The sequence below is a fragment of the Bos mutus genome, chromosome 29 (genome assembly GCF_027580195.1).
Source record: "Bos mutus isolate GX-2022 chromosome 29, NWIPB_WYAK_1.1, whole genome shotgun sequence".
In the NCBI taxonomy this organism is placed as follows: domain Eukaryota; kingdom Metazoa; phylum Chordata; class Mammalia; order Artiodactyla; family Bovidae; genus Bos; species Bos mutus.
In genome coordinates, this window is record NC_091645.1 from 5,375,902 (window position 1) to 5,392,410 (window position 16,509).

Below are 16,509 nucleotides of genomic sequence, written 5' to 3' on the forward strand. Positions count from 1 at the left end.
AGACCCATGGACGGTGGAGCCTGGTGGGCTGCAGTCCATGGGGTCGCTAGAGTCGGACACAACTGAGCGAGTTCACTTTCACTTTTCACTTTCATGCATTGGAGAAGGAAATGGCAACCCACTCCAGTGTTCTTGCCTGGAGAATCCCAGGGATGGGGGAGCCTGGTAGGAGGCCATCTATGGGGTCGCACAGAGTCAGACACGACTAAAGCGACTTAGCAGCAACAGCAGCAGCAGACATGTGGCTGGGCTCCTCTGGTGGCTCAGATGGTAAAGAATCTGCCTGCAGTGCAGGAGACCCGGGTTCGATCACTGGGTTGTGAAAATCCCCTGTAGAAGGGGATGGCAACCCACTCCAGCATGCTTGTCTGGAGAATCCCACGGATAGTGGAGTTGGCAGGCTACAGTCCATGGGGTCACAAAGAGTGGAATACAACTGAGAACTAAAACACACACACACACACACACACACACACACACACACAGATATATGGCCACACGTAATCCCGACTTCCAGCTGGCCATGGCTGACACACGGGGAGAGGGCCACAGTCAGTGGAACCTCTGTGTTCTGTTCTTTTCCCTTGTGGGGCTAGCATATTCTGTAGCACCAAGAAAGCCCTTGGTAGAGAAAATCTGCTTTATATTCTGTTCTTTAAATGGCTTGTTTGGTTGTCCAGGGCTATTATCATTAAAGTGGACTATGACTAAACGTATGTGCTACTAATGGTAATACTAATTTAAAAGATTTGCATAATGTTTACTATATGCCAAGCATAAATTCAAAATGATTTAGATGCTTTATACTATTAAAGGATTATAGTTCTATAAGGATAAATAATACTATTAAACACCCTTTACATAAGAAAATAGGTTTAGGGAGAGTACATAACTTGCTAAAGTTTGCTTAACTGATGTATTCTGCTTTCAGATCCAGGCATTCTGACTCAAAAACCCATAGTGTTTTATTGTTTTTTTTTTTTTTTTAGAGAGTTCAATGCTTCTAAAAATTTGGTTTTAAGTTTTTTTCCCAAACTTATTCATTTTTAATTGAAGGAAAATTACTTCCCAATATTGTGTTGGCCTCTGCCATTCATCAACATGAGTCAGCCATAGGAATACATGTGTCCCCTCCGTCTTGAACCTCCCTCCAGCCTCTCGCCCCTTCCCACCCATCTAGGTTGTAACAGAGTCCTGGTTTGAGTTGCCTGAGTCATACAGCACATTCCCATCGGTTATCTAGTTTACACATGGCAGGGTACATGCTTCCATGTTACACTCTCCTTTAGTCCCCCCACCTCCATCCCCTCACCACCGTAAGCCTGTTCTCTATGTCTGCATCTCCGTTGTTGCCCCGTCTTTCTAGATTCCATGTATATGTTTTTCTCTTTCTGAGTTACTTCAGTCTATATGATGGGGAACGCCTTTGAATCAGTTCTAATGATGTGGATGAACATAGAGCCTATTATGCAGGGTCTTAAGTTTTTATTTTTAAAGCTTAATATCTTGATTTACCTGGGCTTGCTATCTCTAGCTATAACAGATTAGAGAAAAATACAATAACTTGCTGGTAAAGTTAGTTATGCATATTTTTGCCTTTAAGCTGTACTAAATTAAAATTCTGAAGAGATCTGTTTCTTTATATTTCAAATAGAGTCACTTTTCAAAGGTTCAAGCATTTACATAGACTTCTGAAATTTAGAGAGTAATGAGTTCTGTCTCCATTATGGGGGGAAATGCAATATATATTTAAATCTTGATTTTACTTTTGTGGAACAGGGGTCATAAACAGAAAGTGACTTTAATTTATATAAAGAAATAACCAAACACTTCTAAAGAATGACTTATATATTCAATCTATTATACCAACTGAATTAATAGTTCTTTGCATATTATAGATAAAAATGAAGAAAATAATTATTCTAATACTGAAATGTGTCATGCAACAAATACACAATACTTTAAGCATTCTGTAGTATGCATATTTTATGAAGTTTAATTTTTAATTGAGAATAATTGACAAATAAAATAGAATATATTTAAAGTGTACAAGCAAATTAATACCTCTATCACATTACACAGTTACCTCTTTTTCTGGCATGAACACTTGAGATTTACTCTTTTAGCAAATTTCAAGTATACAATATGGTATTATTAACTGTAGTCACTGTGCTATAACTCAAATCTGTAGAATTTACTCATCTTCTAACTAAAAGTTTATAATTCTGTGAAGTTTAATTTTTAATAAAGCTACATAGATTATGCTTCTGGTATGGGGAAAAAACTACTACTGATAAATCTTACAGTTTTTTCAAAATGGAACATTTCTCAAAATGTTCTTTTTTATTGCAAAAGATCTATCTGTAAGTAAATCTATTGAAGCTATTATTTGTTCTATTGTTGAAGACTTAGATATATTTTTATTTATAAAATGCTTTGTTAATTTTACTCTCTAGCTTTTGGTTATACAACTAAAGTACAGCTATTCAAAACAAGCTTCTTGAATTTTTTTTTTTTTTTTAATTTTTGCCGGCTCGCCCGCCCGCCCCGCTGGCCGCCCGCGGTCGGAGCGCGCGGGGCGGGGCCGGGGCGGGGCCGGGGCGGGGCCGGGCCGGGGCGGGGCCGGGGCGCGGCCACCCGCTCGGCCCTCCTTCGACGCCCCCTCCCCAGCTTCTTGAATTTATACTGAAGTTTCTAGTAGAGTATGCTTTAGATTTGAACAGAAACTCACTATTTGCTGGTCATTTGCTTTTTCTCCATCAATATGTTAAGTACAATAATAGGGTATAGAAGAACAATGTAATATATAAGCTTTAGTCTCCAAGCATTGATTATTATTTTGAAATTAAAAAAATCAATTGAAAGTGCTAAAGGCAATTTTAAACTACATATTTTCCAGGTGTAAACATACTTTATTTTCCAGAATTCTAGTAGTGCAGAAAATTGAAGGATCAACATAGGCTAGAAATTGTAGACAGTTTTTTAATTCAACAGCAAAGCTGTTTGAAATTGTTGACTTTTATAATAAGGAGGAGCAATTGCTTTATATAATTTTCTAAAGTCAATTTTATTTTTATAAAATCTCATTTTGAAGAAAGTTCAAAAGATGATTTTGACCAAGATTCTTTCAATCTCCCTACAACATATCTAAGTAAATTTCTAATTTTGAAAATCCCATTCTGTTTTTGGAAAGCTCTAATTTTTATGAAGTTGTTTCTTGTTTGAAATAGATTCCAGAGCCCACATTCTTAACTACTAAATCAAGCTGGCTATTGGCATGGCTTCCCTGTATCCCATTTAAAACTGGAAATTGAAATTAAATGTGGTTCTCCTGGGGTATGCAGTCTATATTGGCTAAGTGGAAGTCTTAGCTTTGCTCAAAATATTACACGCAGTATTATTTAGGATCCAATTACCTTGATTGTTTGCTGTGTGCTTAGTCGCTCAGTCGTGTCCGACTCCTTTGACCCCATGAACTGTAATCTGCCAGGCTCCTCTGTATGTGGAATTCTCCAGGCAAGAATACTGGAGTGGGTAGCCATTTCCTTCTCCAGGGGATCGTCCTGACCCAGGAATCAAACCTGGGTCTCCTGCACTGCAGGCAGATTCTTTACCAACTGAGCTACAAGGGAAGCCCAGTTAACTTGATTGTGTATGCCTTTAGCTTAACCTCGTTTTTATTCTTTTTGCCTATGTATTAGATTTTTTTCCATTAGTATTTATAAGCATTTCTATTGCCTGGCACCCAAAAAAAGAATATTTCGTATATACTAAACACAATTATTGGAGAAGGCAATGGCAACCCACTCCAGTGTTCTTGCCTGGAGAATCCCAGGGACGGGGGAGCCTGGTGGGCTACCGTCTATGGGGTCGCACAGAGTCAGACACGACTGAAGCGACTTAGCAGCAGCAGCAGCAGCAGCAAACTCAAATTATTTTTCAGTGATTAAATGGATTTTTAAAATATATTATTTTTTCCCTAGGAGATCAGTGTGGCATGGCAATTAAGAGCTTACATCACTTACTAGCTATAGGACCTTGCCAGATAATTTGTCCTTTCTTGTTTATCCACTACATGGGATTAATAATGGAATATCCATATGATAGAGTTGTCTCATAGGTTTAAATAAGTGAATGCAGCAATGTAGGTAGAATATAGATATACTGAATAAATGTTAGCAGGAAAAAAATTATACTTGCACTAATATAAATAACTGTGTAAGGAAGAAACTCCACATTTATTTGGTTGAACAATAACTTTTTTTTAAGAGCCCAGATTTTCCTATTAGCAAAGTAATCTGGTAAACGTATAATGAAAATTGCTTAGCAGATCAGAGAATATTCCTTGAAAGGGCAACAATCTTTATAATGTTGTTAGATCTCAAAAGGGCAATAGATTTTAATGATAAAGGTTTATTTCAGGACTTTAAGACAAACCTTCTCCTAAGGAATTTTTTTCCTCATTTTTAATATACTTTTATAGGAGATTGTTATTTTTACACTGTATTTAAAGATATTTCAATTCAGAAGACATTCAGAAAAAATATTAAAAAGCCAAAAATGTTTCCTCTTTCCAGACATAAATGTAACTGGACATTTCTTTCTTCATTTTCATTTGAAAAACTCATCAAGAGGAGAGCTATACTGCCATTCTCACTTACTGATAAAAGGGATATTGGAGGGAAAAGCAATTATGAATGTCACAGAGTCTCAGCCCAGAGCCTCACCGACTCCTTTGAAAGGCACAAGGAGGGAACGCATTGTAAATGAGATTTGGCACCTTAGCCTCTCAATTTTAAGACAGCACTCCCACTGGCTTTAGCTCTAGGAAGTGTTGTGTGGGTGGTAATTGTATTTTACTTTTTATTTACATAAGAGGCGAAATATAGTGTGAGAATTCTGGAAAAGAAAGGGGAAAGGTCCTCCTCAGATGTGTAGATGACAGTGAGAGCCAAATAATAGTAAATATTAATAACTGAGCCAGCTGGACTTTTCAGACCATATTTTATTATTATACATAAATGATACCTGAATTATTCTTTTAAACAGAGATTTCTGCCATTTGGGACTACTTACTGGCATGAGTTCATTGTAGAGCATGATTTATATTCTGCTTAAATCATTTTTTCAGAAACTTGAAAAGGAATGGCTTTCTATGAGTGTGTTTTGAAAAACATTTATTCTTTAAACCCAAGGAACACAGTGAGTGGCCTTTGTCAATAAGTACAGTGAACCAGAGGCATTGTCAGCTTCGTAGGAATTAAAAGTCACGAAGTTAACCTGGAGCAGACAAATACTTATGAGATGAGGCTTATTATGTTGGTTTATCTTCTTCTACTATGCCCTCAGGAGAAGGAAATTAAGAATATACTGTTGAAGGTATTTATGAAACATAATGAAATGTTAGAAGTTGCTGGTTCCCAAGAATCTTCTCTTTTAGAAGCGCTTGTACTAAGGTCTCCTTTTACCCACTCTGGTGTGGAAGGAGGAGAGGCTTGTGGGATTTTCTTCCCGGGGAGAGGCACCTGCCCTTCTTAGAATGTCAGATGGAAACTTGGCAAAGCCACGTGAAAGGAAGGCCCGGAAGCTGTGGGTTAAGCCAAAAGTATTGGAGAAGGAAATGGCAACTCACTCCGGTGTTCTTGCCTAGAGAATCCCAGGGACGGGGGAGCCTGGTGGGCTGCCGTCTATGGGGTCGCACAGAGTCGGACACGACTGAAGCGGCTTAGCAGCAGCAGCAGTACAGCATCACCGACTCAACAGACATGAATTTGAGCAAACTCTGGGAGATAGAGGCCAGAGGAGCCTGGTGTGCTGCTGTCCACTGGGTCGCAGAGTTGGACACAACTTAGCGATTGAAAAACAGCAACAACAGAATAATAATGGGCTTCCAGGTGGTGCTAGTGCTAAAGAATCCACCTGCCAGTGTGGGAGATACAAGAGACACCAGTTCCATCCCTGGATTGGGAAGATCCTTTGGAGTAGGAAATGGTAACCCACTACAGTATTCCTGCCTGGGAAATCCCATGGACAGAGGAGCCTGGTGGACTACAGTCCGTAGGGTCACAAAGAGCCAGATACAACCGAGCACACGCAGACACACGCATATAAAACCTTAGGTAGAAGGGAGAAAGTCAGGTGATAGCTGAAGTTGTAGTTGAACAGTAGAAAATCCCAGTGTTCTCTGCAGCCTATCTCCATTATGCATCTGTGAGTTAGAATACCAAAGAGAAAAGAAAATTCAACAGAGTGATATATCCTAGGTAAATTGCAGTGGTTTTGAAAATAGGATTATTTCCTTTTTAAAAAGCTTTCTGTTTTGTGTGGGGATGTAGCCGCTTCACAATGTTGTGGTAGTTTCAGGGGCACAGCAAAGAGTCTCAGCCATACATATACACGTGTCCATTCTCCTCCAAACACCTCTTCCATCCAGGCTGCCACATAGCACTGAGCAGAGTTCCATGTGCTAGACACTAGGTCCCTGTTGGTTAGGATAGGACTATTTCTTACTGATCTTTATCTGTGAAACTCCTTTCACAAATCCTCATTTGCTCAGTATTTGCCGGATTACATGGAATTGTGTTAATTTGCCTTTATCTAGGAATGTGTTGTACTTCTAGGCCCTTACAAGTTTCTTCAAAGTATTGCAGACAACAATAAAAATAATCTGTGTATTTGTTTAAATGTCACTTGGCTTGCCATTCTGGGCCTGTCACTTACATTTAGTGTTGTTGAGATAATAAGTTATTATGGCAACTAGAATATCAATTCATGTGCCAGAGGAATTAACTTTGAAGTCTTGACTATTTTGGTTGTATTGTAGACTGGCATATTTTTATTGGAGATTTTGTGTGCCTCTGTGGCTAAAAATTCTTTGGATCATGGGAGAAAAATTTTCATCTGTCTTCCTTCACTTTTTGGTTTTTAATTTTTCACTTAAATATATAGTGTGAGTAAAATTCCTGAGAAAGTAAGTCTTTGTTATATACAATCCAAAGTCCCCTTCCATAATATTTTTATGTTTTCCGTATGTTAATAAATATAATGTTCAATACAACTATGACCTTTAAATATGTGTGTATTTTTCTCATTTCTAATTTCCTATTCACAGGATTTATTTTCATTCTTAGGTAAAAATGATTTTTTATGTAATAATTCCTAACTAAAGTCTTATGATTTATTTACATTTGTTGATATTTTATCCTGAAAGCCAGGTAGGTGTGGGGATTGAGATTATGGGGTATTTTCTGTCATAAGGATGCCACATATATAGATATATGTAAGTAATATATACAAGACATTTTCATGTACATAAATTGATTTTTACTGTGTGTGTGTGCGTGTGGCATGCTCAGTTGTGTCTGACTCTTTGCGACCCCTGAACTGTATCCTGCCAGGCTCCTCTGTCCATGGGATTCTCCAGACGAGAGTACTAGAGTGGGTTCCCATGCCCTTCCCCAGGGGATTTTCCTGACCGAGGGGTTAAACCCACATTTCCAACACTGACAGGTGGATTCTTTACCACTGAGCCACCAGGGAAGCTCAATTTATACTACAAGCTATACTTATTAATGAATTTTTAATCTTCTAAACTGTGAGTTTACTTTCTCCCCATTTTGAGGATAGAAATCGTGAACTTCAGACTGAATACTTTCTCATGTAATTTTAACCTAGGTTTTTCTCCTGGGGCCTTATTTATAATAACAAATGGTTCTGGCTGGAGGTACAGGGTAAGAAGGTTGGAGAGGAAGGAGAAGGAACAAGGGCTAAATTTATTATAAGCAATGTTTCCAGTACATCAGTGTTTTTCTGAAATGTGGAATAATCCTTTTATCCCATGCTGCCATTTTAATAAAGCCTGAAAGCAGAGGAAATATTAACAAATATTAGATGCTAACATATTTTTTCCTTCCCAAGAGATCAAAGCCCTTTCCTTTATAAACCTGTTAAGTAGAGGATAACAGGTACTATCTCTCTTTCAGCTGAGGAAGCTTATTAGAATGACCTATTTTACTTGCACACTTAAGGAAGGTTTGAATCTCAGTCCTAGGTCCTTAGATTCCAAGGCTTTGTTTTGCCAGCCACACAGAGTCTGTGGCAGGATACCTAATTCCAGGGCTTACTACAAAATGAAAATGCAGGGCCCTTTGATAATAAATTGCTAAGCATTTGAAGATGATGGGGACAGAGCACTTAATCAATTACAATGTGTCTCTAAGAGTTGGAGAAGGCAATGGCAACCCACTCCAGTACTCTTGCCTGGAAAATCTCGTGGACAGAGGAGCCTGGTAGGCTGCAGTCCATGGGGTCCCTAAGAGTTGGACATGACTGAGCGACTTCACTTTCACATTTCACTTTCATGCATTGGAGAAGGAAATGGCAACCCATTCCAGTGTTCTTGCCTGGAGAATCCCAGGGACGGGGGAACCTTGGTGGGCTGCCATCTATGGGGTCGCACAGAGTCCGACACGACTGAAGCGACTTAGCAGCAACAGCAGCCACTCTCAGAGTAGGAGCCCTTGAGACCACAGGGGTCATACATCCGTTTTGTTGCTCCAGTCAAGCTGAAGGATGCAAATACATTCAGGCATCCAAAGCAGGAGCCCAGGAAAGAATGCAAAGGCAAGTTTCTAGCCAGAAGCTGGCTAGACCAGACAAAGTGAGGCTGAGAGTAGAAGCTTTGGTTGGGTGAATATCCAGACATTTACAGTTTACCTGAGATGTACTGGGTACTTAGCTTAGAAAAGCACTCTACCTTCAGAGGATGCTGAGATAGGCTTGACTTTCTTGATGACTTAGGTTAGGATGGACTCAGTTCAGGGCAGGACTGAGATCTCAGGTTGGACTTCACAGTACTCAAGGGTGAAGAGGGATACTCTTAGTTGTAGACTAATTTAGTGCTGTTCCTTGCAAAGGTGAGTGTACACACATGGTTTATTTTACTAAATGCCATTTGTGAAAGTCTAGACATCTTTACTGAAGTCAGAACGAGTTCAAACTAACGTCTCTGTTAAAACCAGATGACTCCTTAATCAAATGTTTCAACAGACAGAACAAAAATTGTTTATATACTTCAGGCATTTATTAATCCATTCAATGAATATTTATTAACACATTATGAATTACAGGCCCTGTTTTAAACACAAGACAAATCTTTGATCTTAAGTAGTGCACATTCTAGTAGATTCCACAGAATCCGGTGAATTCCAGTGGGTTTTGAAATATTGAATTTGGGTGTATTTTGTTATTTTCTTAAGCTTTTTGTTTTTTGTACTTGAAGCAAAGTGAAAAAAACGGCCAGTAATTAGGTATTATATTGTTTTCTATAAAGAAAAGGAGCATTTTGTATGTTATAGAATACTAGGTAAAAAATGCATTCCTTGTGGGACTTTTTCCTCTACTTTAAAAAAGGATTAAAATCATTAAAAACATAAAGGTCTCATAAGCTACACTGCCTTTGTTAGAAATTTGTAACTTGCAATTAAAGTAGAGATGATTTTGTGACACTCCTTTGGGCAGGCATGGTGTTTTGTAGTATTTAACTTTTACTAGAAAATGTTCTTGTGAGTTCTGTGTTTTAATCTGGTAAAGATTTATTCTGTGTACCATATTACTTTCAATGACTTTGTCATAACCAGGCATTAAAAAGTTAGTAGTATAACTGAAGTATTTCTTGAGGCAAAATGGAAAAATAGAAGGAAACCTGTTTTGTGGAAACGCTGTTGAGTGTTGAAAGTGCAGCTTGAAATCCTTATGAGTGCAAAAACAATTGTGTCCACAACCACATATTTTGATAAACCATAAAATCCTTGATTTCTCATGATTGAAGAACACTAGACATTCCCACAGATACTTAAAAATCTCTCTTTTGGAACATAATACCCCCCAAAAAATTAGTAATAAGCATTCTTATTCCCATAGTCTGTGTACCTCCATCCCCTACTGTACCCTGTCTTAACTTGGCAAGACTTTCTGCTTCCAATTGACTAACATCTTTTTCTTTCCTTTTTCATTTTCAAATGATTTTTCATTTAATTTTAAGAGATACAACAATATAAGAGTGTTCCTTGTAACTTTGAGATGCACTTGCCATATTTAAAAAATTATGTAGTTATTATTTGCTTTGAAAAATTAATTCGCTAGAAATACATTGAAGACTTTAAATATGAAAGAAACTTGCTGGAGAGTTGAAGAGATTTGGCAGTGAGTATGGTTATAAGGGAAATATATAATGCACAAGATATTAGCCCTTCTACTAGTTTGGGCATAAACAGTGTATTTTGTTCATTGTAGTCTCTCGTATTGAATTCCATTTCCCTATCCTGTTACACTGGGATCTCCATTTCCTTCAGTTGCTTATCCCACAAAGCCCTTTCCAGAATGTCATAATCAGAGTTCATCATCTCTGTATATTCTTTAGAGGTCATTAACACATCTATATAGCATTACTGATTTTGGGTTTTTGTTGCTGTTCTTGCTTTCATATCTAATTATACCCATTAAATTTGTGGAATGGCTATTCAGTTTAGATTAATTAGAGTGAAATAATATGATAAATTCAGTTTTTGCCTGTACTACCACATTTCAACAGCTACAAGTAGCCCATGGCTGGACAACACAGATTTAGATCATTTCCACCATCACATAAAGTTCTTTCGGGTGGCAGTGCACCAAACTGTAAGCTTCTTGAAGGCAGAGGCTATATCGTTTAAATTAATCAGTCCCAAAACTTAAATAATAATCAGTGTGAAATAGGTATATCTCAGTGGGGAGGTAGGGCAATGAGGAAGATCAGGATTACTTGGCAGGTACAGAGGAGAGCTGTGCATTTTTTAAAGCATTACTTCAAATGAGCTTTGTTATTGCATTAAACTCTAAAGAAAGGCAGGTATATTAGGTCTGCTGAAATAGGTATAGGTACTAGGGACTCAAATAAATCATCGAGACCACATATGGAACTCCGTTTTAACAAATGTTGTCACACTGAAGTAATTAGATTAAAAGATGATATTTGATTTTATCTATCAATCCCATGTCTATAATATTTAATGTGCATTACTATTCAATATTCACCTGATATGAAGAGCTGACTTTCTGGAAACGACCTTGGTGCTGGGAAAGATTGAGGGCAGGAGGAGAAGGGGTCAACAGAGAATGAAGTAGTTTGATGGTATCTCTGACTCACTGGACTTGGATTTGAGCAAACTCCAGGAGATGAAGGATAGGGAAGCCTGGTGTGCTGCAGTCATGGGATTGTAGAGAGTGGGACACAATTTGGCAACTGAACAACCACAAAATTCAAAATTCTTCAGAGTGAAAGTATTTTAGGGGCTTGAAATATATTTTTAAAGAGATGTTTTATTTAAGGTTGCATGTTCTAAGAATTTCTGCACTTCAGTTCAGTTCAGTTGCTCAGTTGTGTCCAACTCTCTGTGACCCCATGGACTGCAGCACGCCAGGCATCCCTGTCCATCACCAACTCCCTTAGCTATCTGCACTATCCCGTAGTTCTGCACTAGTACCAAAGAAATGAACACTCGTTTTTCACTAATACAATGAAAAGGTAAGTTTATTGCATTTCATTGAACTTTAAAAATAACATAAAATTATTGGCTAGCTAGAAATATACTACTTCCTTTTTTTAGATATATACAGTCATGTAGAGCCATAAAATTGTATTCTTTGCATACTTAGGCCTTTGATTTCAGAGTACTGTTCATAAGCAGAATGCAAATTCTGCAGGGAGAGCAAGCCTGGTACACGGGAAGAGCATGGCCTTTGTCTGACTTGACCGCTGACTGACAGTGTGGTCTTGGGCAGATTACCTAACAGCTCTGAATGTTTTCACTCATTCTAAGATGAGGAGACTGATCTTTTTTTATTCTTATTTTTATTGGAATATAGTTACTTTACAATGTTATGTTAGTTTCTGCTGTACAGCAAAGTGAGTTAGCTATATGTATACCTCTATCCCCTCTTTTTTGAATTTCCTTCGAGGCCACTCATCTGTACCACATACATGTGTTATGAAGTTTGTGGAAATAGATTAAATAGTAAAGCAGCAAGCACCTGTCTGGCATGTACCACCTTTCCTTTTGATACTAAGTTCAAAACCTGCCACTGTCCTACCTTTTGAACTCCTCAGTATCTTTACCACCTAATTTATACAAAGGGCTTCCTTGGTAGCTCAGATGGTAAAGAATCTGCCTGCAATGCAGAAGACCCAGGTTCAATCCCTGGATCAGGAAGATCCCCTGGAAAAGGGAATGGGTACCCACTCCAGTATTCTTGCCTGGAGAATTCCATGGACAGAGGAGCCTGGTGGGCTACAGTCCATGGGGTCGCAAAGAGTCAGACACCTCTGAGTGACTAATACACACAGTTTATACAAAAACCCCAAGATTCTGTGCTTGATTTTTTTTCTGATGAATGGTAATTTTTGTTTGTTTATCATTGTCTGTCTGTAGATCTTTTTTCTTTAGTATGTGTTCCTTCAATGACAATACTTATATTCTGAGACAAAGAAAATACCACTTTAATGGGCATAGACATAGGTAACCTATGCCATTAAACTTGAGAACAGCTTAAAATAACATAAAGCTCTCCAAATTAAAAGGGATTTTAGAAAATTTTGTGCTACTTTATGTACCAGGAACAACATTGTTTATTTGATTGGACTGGTCTGAAGATTTGTGATGCTGGGAAAGATTGAGGGCAGGAGGAGAAAGGGAAGACAGAAGATGAGATGGTTGGATGGCATCACCGACTCGATGGACATGGGTTTGGGTGGACTCCAGGAGTAGGTGATGGACAGGGAGGCCTGGCGTGCTGTGGTTCATGGGGTAGCAAAGAGTTGGACACAACTGAGCGACTGAACTGAACTGAACTGAAGATTTGTACTGCATGGCAACAACATTTATCCTAATAAGGACCATTTGTACATGGGGTAATGCCCAACCTGAATGCTGTTATGATTTAGGAGAAGGAATAAATTACATTCCTTTGCCTGATGTTCAGCAGCCCCTTCTCTCTCTCTTTCTCTCTCTCTTTTTCTCCCACTTTCTCTGTCTCTTACACACACACACAGACACACGACACTCTATCTGACCTAATTTCCAGGCTTTTGTTCATATTGAACCCCTTTCTTGGATGTCTCCTTCTTTAACCTATTTATTTTCTTTGTGTGACATAGGTTTTGGAATGAGGGAGATCAAGTTTCTGAGTACCATGCCATCCCTTTCTCCAAGGGATCCTCCCAACCCAGGAATTGAACCCAGGTCTCTTGCATTGCAGGCAGATTCTTTACCATCTGAGCCACCAGGGAAGCCCCATGCTTTGACTACTACTGACTGAATCTCTGACCTGCACAATATGGGTTTCTCATCTGTAAAATGGGAATAAAAACACCTTGTATGTCATTTTGAAGTTTAAGTGGGAAATTCGTTGTTATTGTTGTTTAGTTATTTAGTTATGTTAGTTATGTAGTCACTAAGTCATGTCTGACTCTTTTGCGACCCTGTGAACTTTAGCCCACCAGGCTCCTCTGTTCATGGGATTCTCCAAGCAAGAATACTGGAGTGAGTTTCCATTTCCTTCAAGGGATCCTCCCAACCCAGAGATCTGACCCGTGTCTCCTGCATTGGCAGGCGGGTTCTTTGCCACTGAGCCACCAGAGAAACTCAAGTAGGAAATAGATGTTTACAAATTTTCTGACATACTTTCTTAGTAAATATTGATCTGTCCGTCCTTTATCTTTTTCAAATGAAAGTTTTGAGGATCTAGTAATCCAGTGAGTTAGCATGCTGTAAAGTAAAGAGGTGAAGAGCCATAAAATTTGAGTCAAATCTGGGTTCAAATCTTAGCTCTGCCACTTACTTGCTGTGATATTACTTAATCTGTTAAAATAGTTTCTTAATTGATAAATAGTTATTCCTATTTACAGTAGTTGTTGTGAGGATAATATGAAATGAATATAAATTGTTTTGGACTGGACCTCATACTTACCATACATTACTAAGCTGTCATTAAGTCACTCCAATCAAGTCATCATCTGTGGTCTGAGTTATGTTTAGCTTCTCTAAAGATACCTTCTAAACTGGATCTTAAGTTTCTGAAGGGTTAGGAGCCAGGTTTGAGTATTTCTTGAACTTGGTAGCACCATGTAGGATCATGCCAGTTGCATTATCCCAGTTTGTTCAATTTATGGCCAATAGAAAAACTGCTCCAGATTTTTGGCCTGTCTACCTGTCAGCCACTACCCTCAGGGTAGTCAGTAGGAGCAGCAAGTTTGGGTAACTCATTACTTGTAATCAAAGCTGTACCAAATTATCAGATTTTCTAAGTAGAATGGCACAGCAATTGTATTATGTGACTAGAATTTTATAAAGAATTACATACTTCTCTCATACTTGTACAATATCTGTGCATTTCTTCCATGCTGCTACTGCTAAGTCACTTCAGTTGTGTCTGACTCTGTGCGACCCCACAGATGGCAGCCCACCAGGCTCCTCCATCCCTGGGATTCTCCAGGCAAGAACACTGGAGTGGGTTGCCATTTCCTTCTCCAATGCATGAAAGTGAAAAGTCAAAGTGAAGTCACTCAGTCGTGCCCCACTCCTAGCAACCCCATGGACTGGAGCCTACCAGGCTCCTCTGCCCTTGGGATTTTCCAGGCAAGAGTACTGGAATGGGGTGCCATTGCCTTCTCCTAATTTCTTCCATACTTAGACCATATTTACATTACTTCAAAAAAATGTGTGTGTGGCCTACCCTGGATATTATGTAATGTAATTCACTACCTAGAAGCTCATTACATGTACTGTGTGTTCTCTGATGATTAGTTATGGGAAGAAAGTAAAATAAAATGAAAAGTGAAAGGGAATTGAGCATAAGCATCAGGAGAAAATTAGAGAATGACCAAGTTGAGTAGATGGTACATTCCACCAAGGACTTAATCATTGCTTTCCTAACTCTCATATGTTAGATCTATTTCATACCATTATTCTTGTTATAGTCTTTGTTGTTTTAAAATATTATCTTTGTGAAAATCATTTACATAATTATTGTAGCTGTGGTAAACTTAAAGATGTACTTTTTAAATATACTAAAATTATTTGGGTAATATAAAACATGAAAGTTTAGGGTTAGGGTTAGCATGAAGGGCAATTTTAAAACACTCGTAGCCAACCAAGAAAAAGAATTTTGGAAACTAAAATTTTAATATTTTCAAAATTAAAATAAACATTTCAATGCTTTTCAAAGTCTTAGTTTTTTCTTCAAGATTTACTTATGCAAAAGAAAAAAAACTCATATAAATCTATGATTTGATGCACTATCCCTATGAAGTAGATCTTACTTAACTCCTTTTGATAAAAAATACAGAACAGAGAAAGTTGAAGACTTATCTTAAATCTCACAAAATATGAAATAATCAGAATGGGATTTTAGGGTTTTAGGTTTTCCTTCCTGATTCATTATTGTGGGCCTTTACTGTGGTTCTTGTTTATGGAGAAATTGAAAAGTACACAGGTTTAGGGTCTTATGGAGTGTATTAATTTCTTTCGGACCATAGGAGATGCACGTTTCCAGTTTCTGTTATCGTGTTTGTTTAACGTTTCTCTGTGAATCAGCAAGGCTTGTTTTGTCTCGTCTTAGCCAAATCAAATGTGAACCCTGTACTTTTCCATTTGTGTTTGAAATTATAGTGAAAGTGCTCATATTATGTGTTTATTGAAGTGAAAACTTCTATGTGATTGTATAAATGCTTAATAGACTTGAAATAAAAGCTGTCAAATTCCAGAATATTTGGAAAGATTGCATGCCTCTTCCCTACCATGGATTTGTGGATCAGGGTTATGCCTCCAGCATACATGCAGAATTGTCATGGTTTCCAAATTCTATATAGTATCTTCTGTTCATATGGTATATTTTGGGGGAGGGCCAAATTTTTTAATTTAGTTCCACAGTAATGAATTTGTTAAGATTTTTAAGATTTCTCAATTACTGTTATGTAAGACATATGAGAAGCACTTCTTGAATAAATGGTATGTGGAAGTCAACAAGAAAAAAAGGTTATTTTATTATACTGTGACTGTGATTTCAATTTCCTTTTTATCTCTTTGTTTTTATTTTTTTATGAATTTTAGAGGGCTGCTGAAGTATCAAACTAATTTAGATACCCACCCTCCTGGCTGCATTAATCTTAATGGAACCCACTACCAGAATACTCATTTACCAGAGCATCTCTCAGAACATTTTCACGAATCTTTTCCTGGAGGATTTTCAAAGCCTGATGAACTTACCCAGAACACATTTGTGAAGATTTGTATGGAAGAGCCCAGGTTCCAAGCTAATTTTCCACAGGTAAGATTAGTCCTGTGTCTTTACTGATCTCTGCAAAGTCCATGTTCCTATAAAAAATTGATCAACATTGCATTTAAACATGTTTTTGAAGGTAATACAGTAGTTATTCCTCCAGAAGAGAAGGTTTCAGGCTGTTTCAGTAGCAAA

At 38.0% G+C, this 16,509-nt stretch overlaps 1 protein-coding gene across 2 annotated transcripts in view; it reads left to right on the forward strand.

The window, feature by feature from the left end:
* The window catches only part of NOX4 (NADPH oxidase 4), a 187,446-nt gene that overhangs the window by 58,269 nt on the left and 112,668 nt on the right, over positions 1-16,509 (forward strand). For both annotated transcript variants that reach the window (XM_005896256.2, XM_005896258.2), the window contains exon 9: positions 16,146-16,362. In XM_005896256.2, coding sequence (XP_005896318.1) covers positions 16,146-16,362 — 217 coding nt within the window. The remainder of the gene's footprint in view (positions 1-16,145; positions 16,363-16,509) is intronic.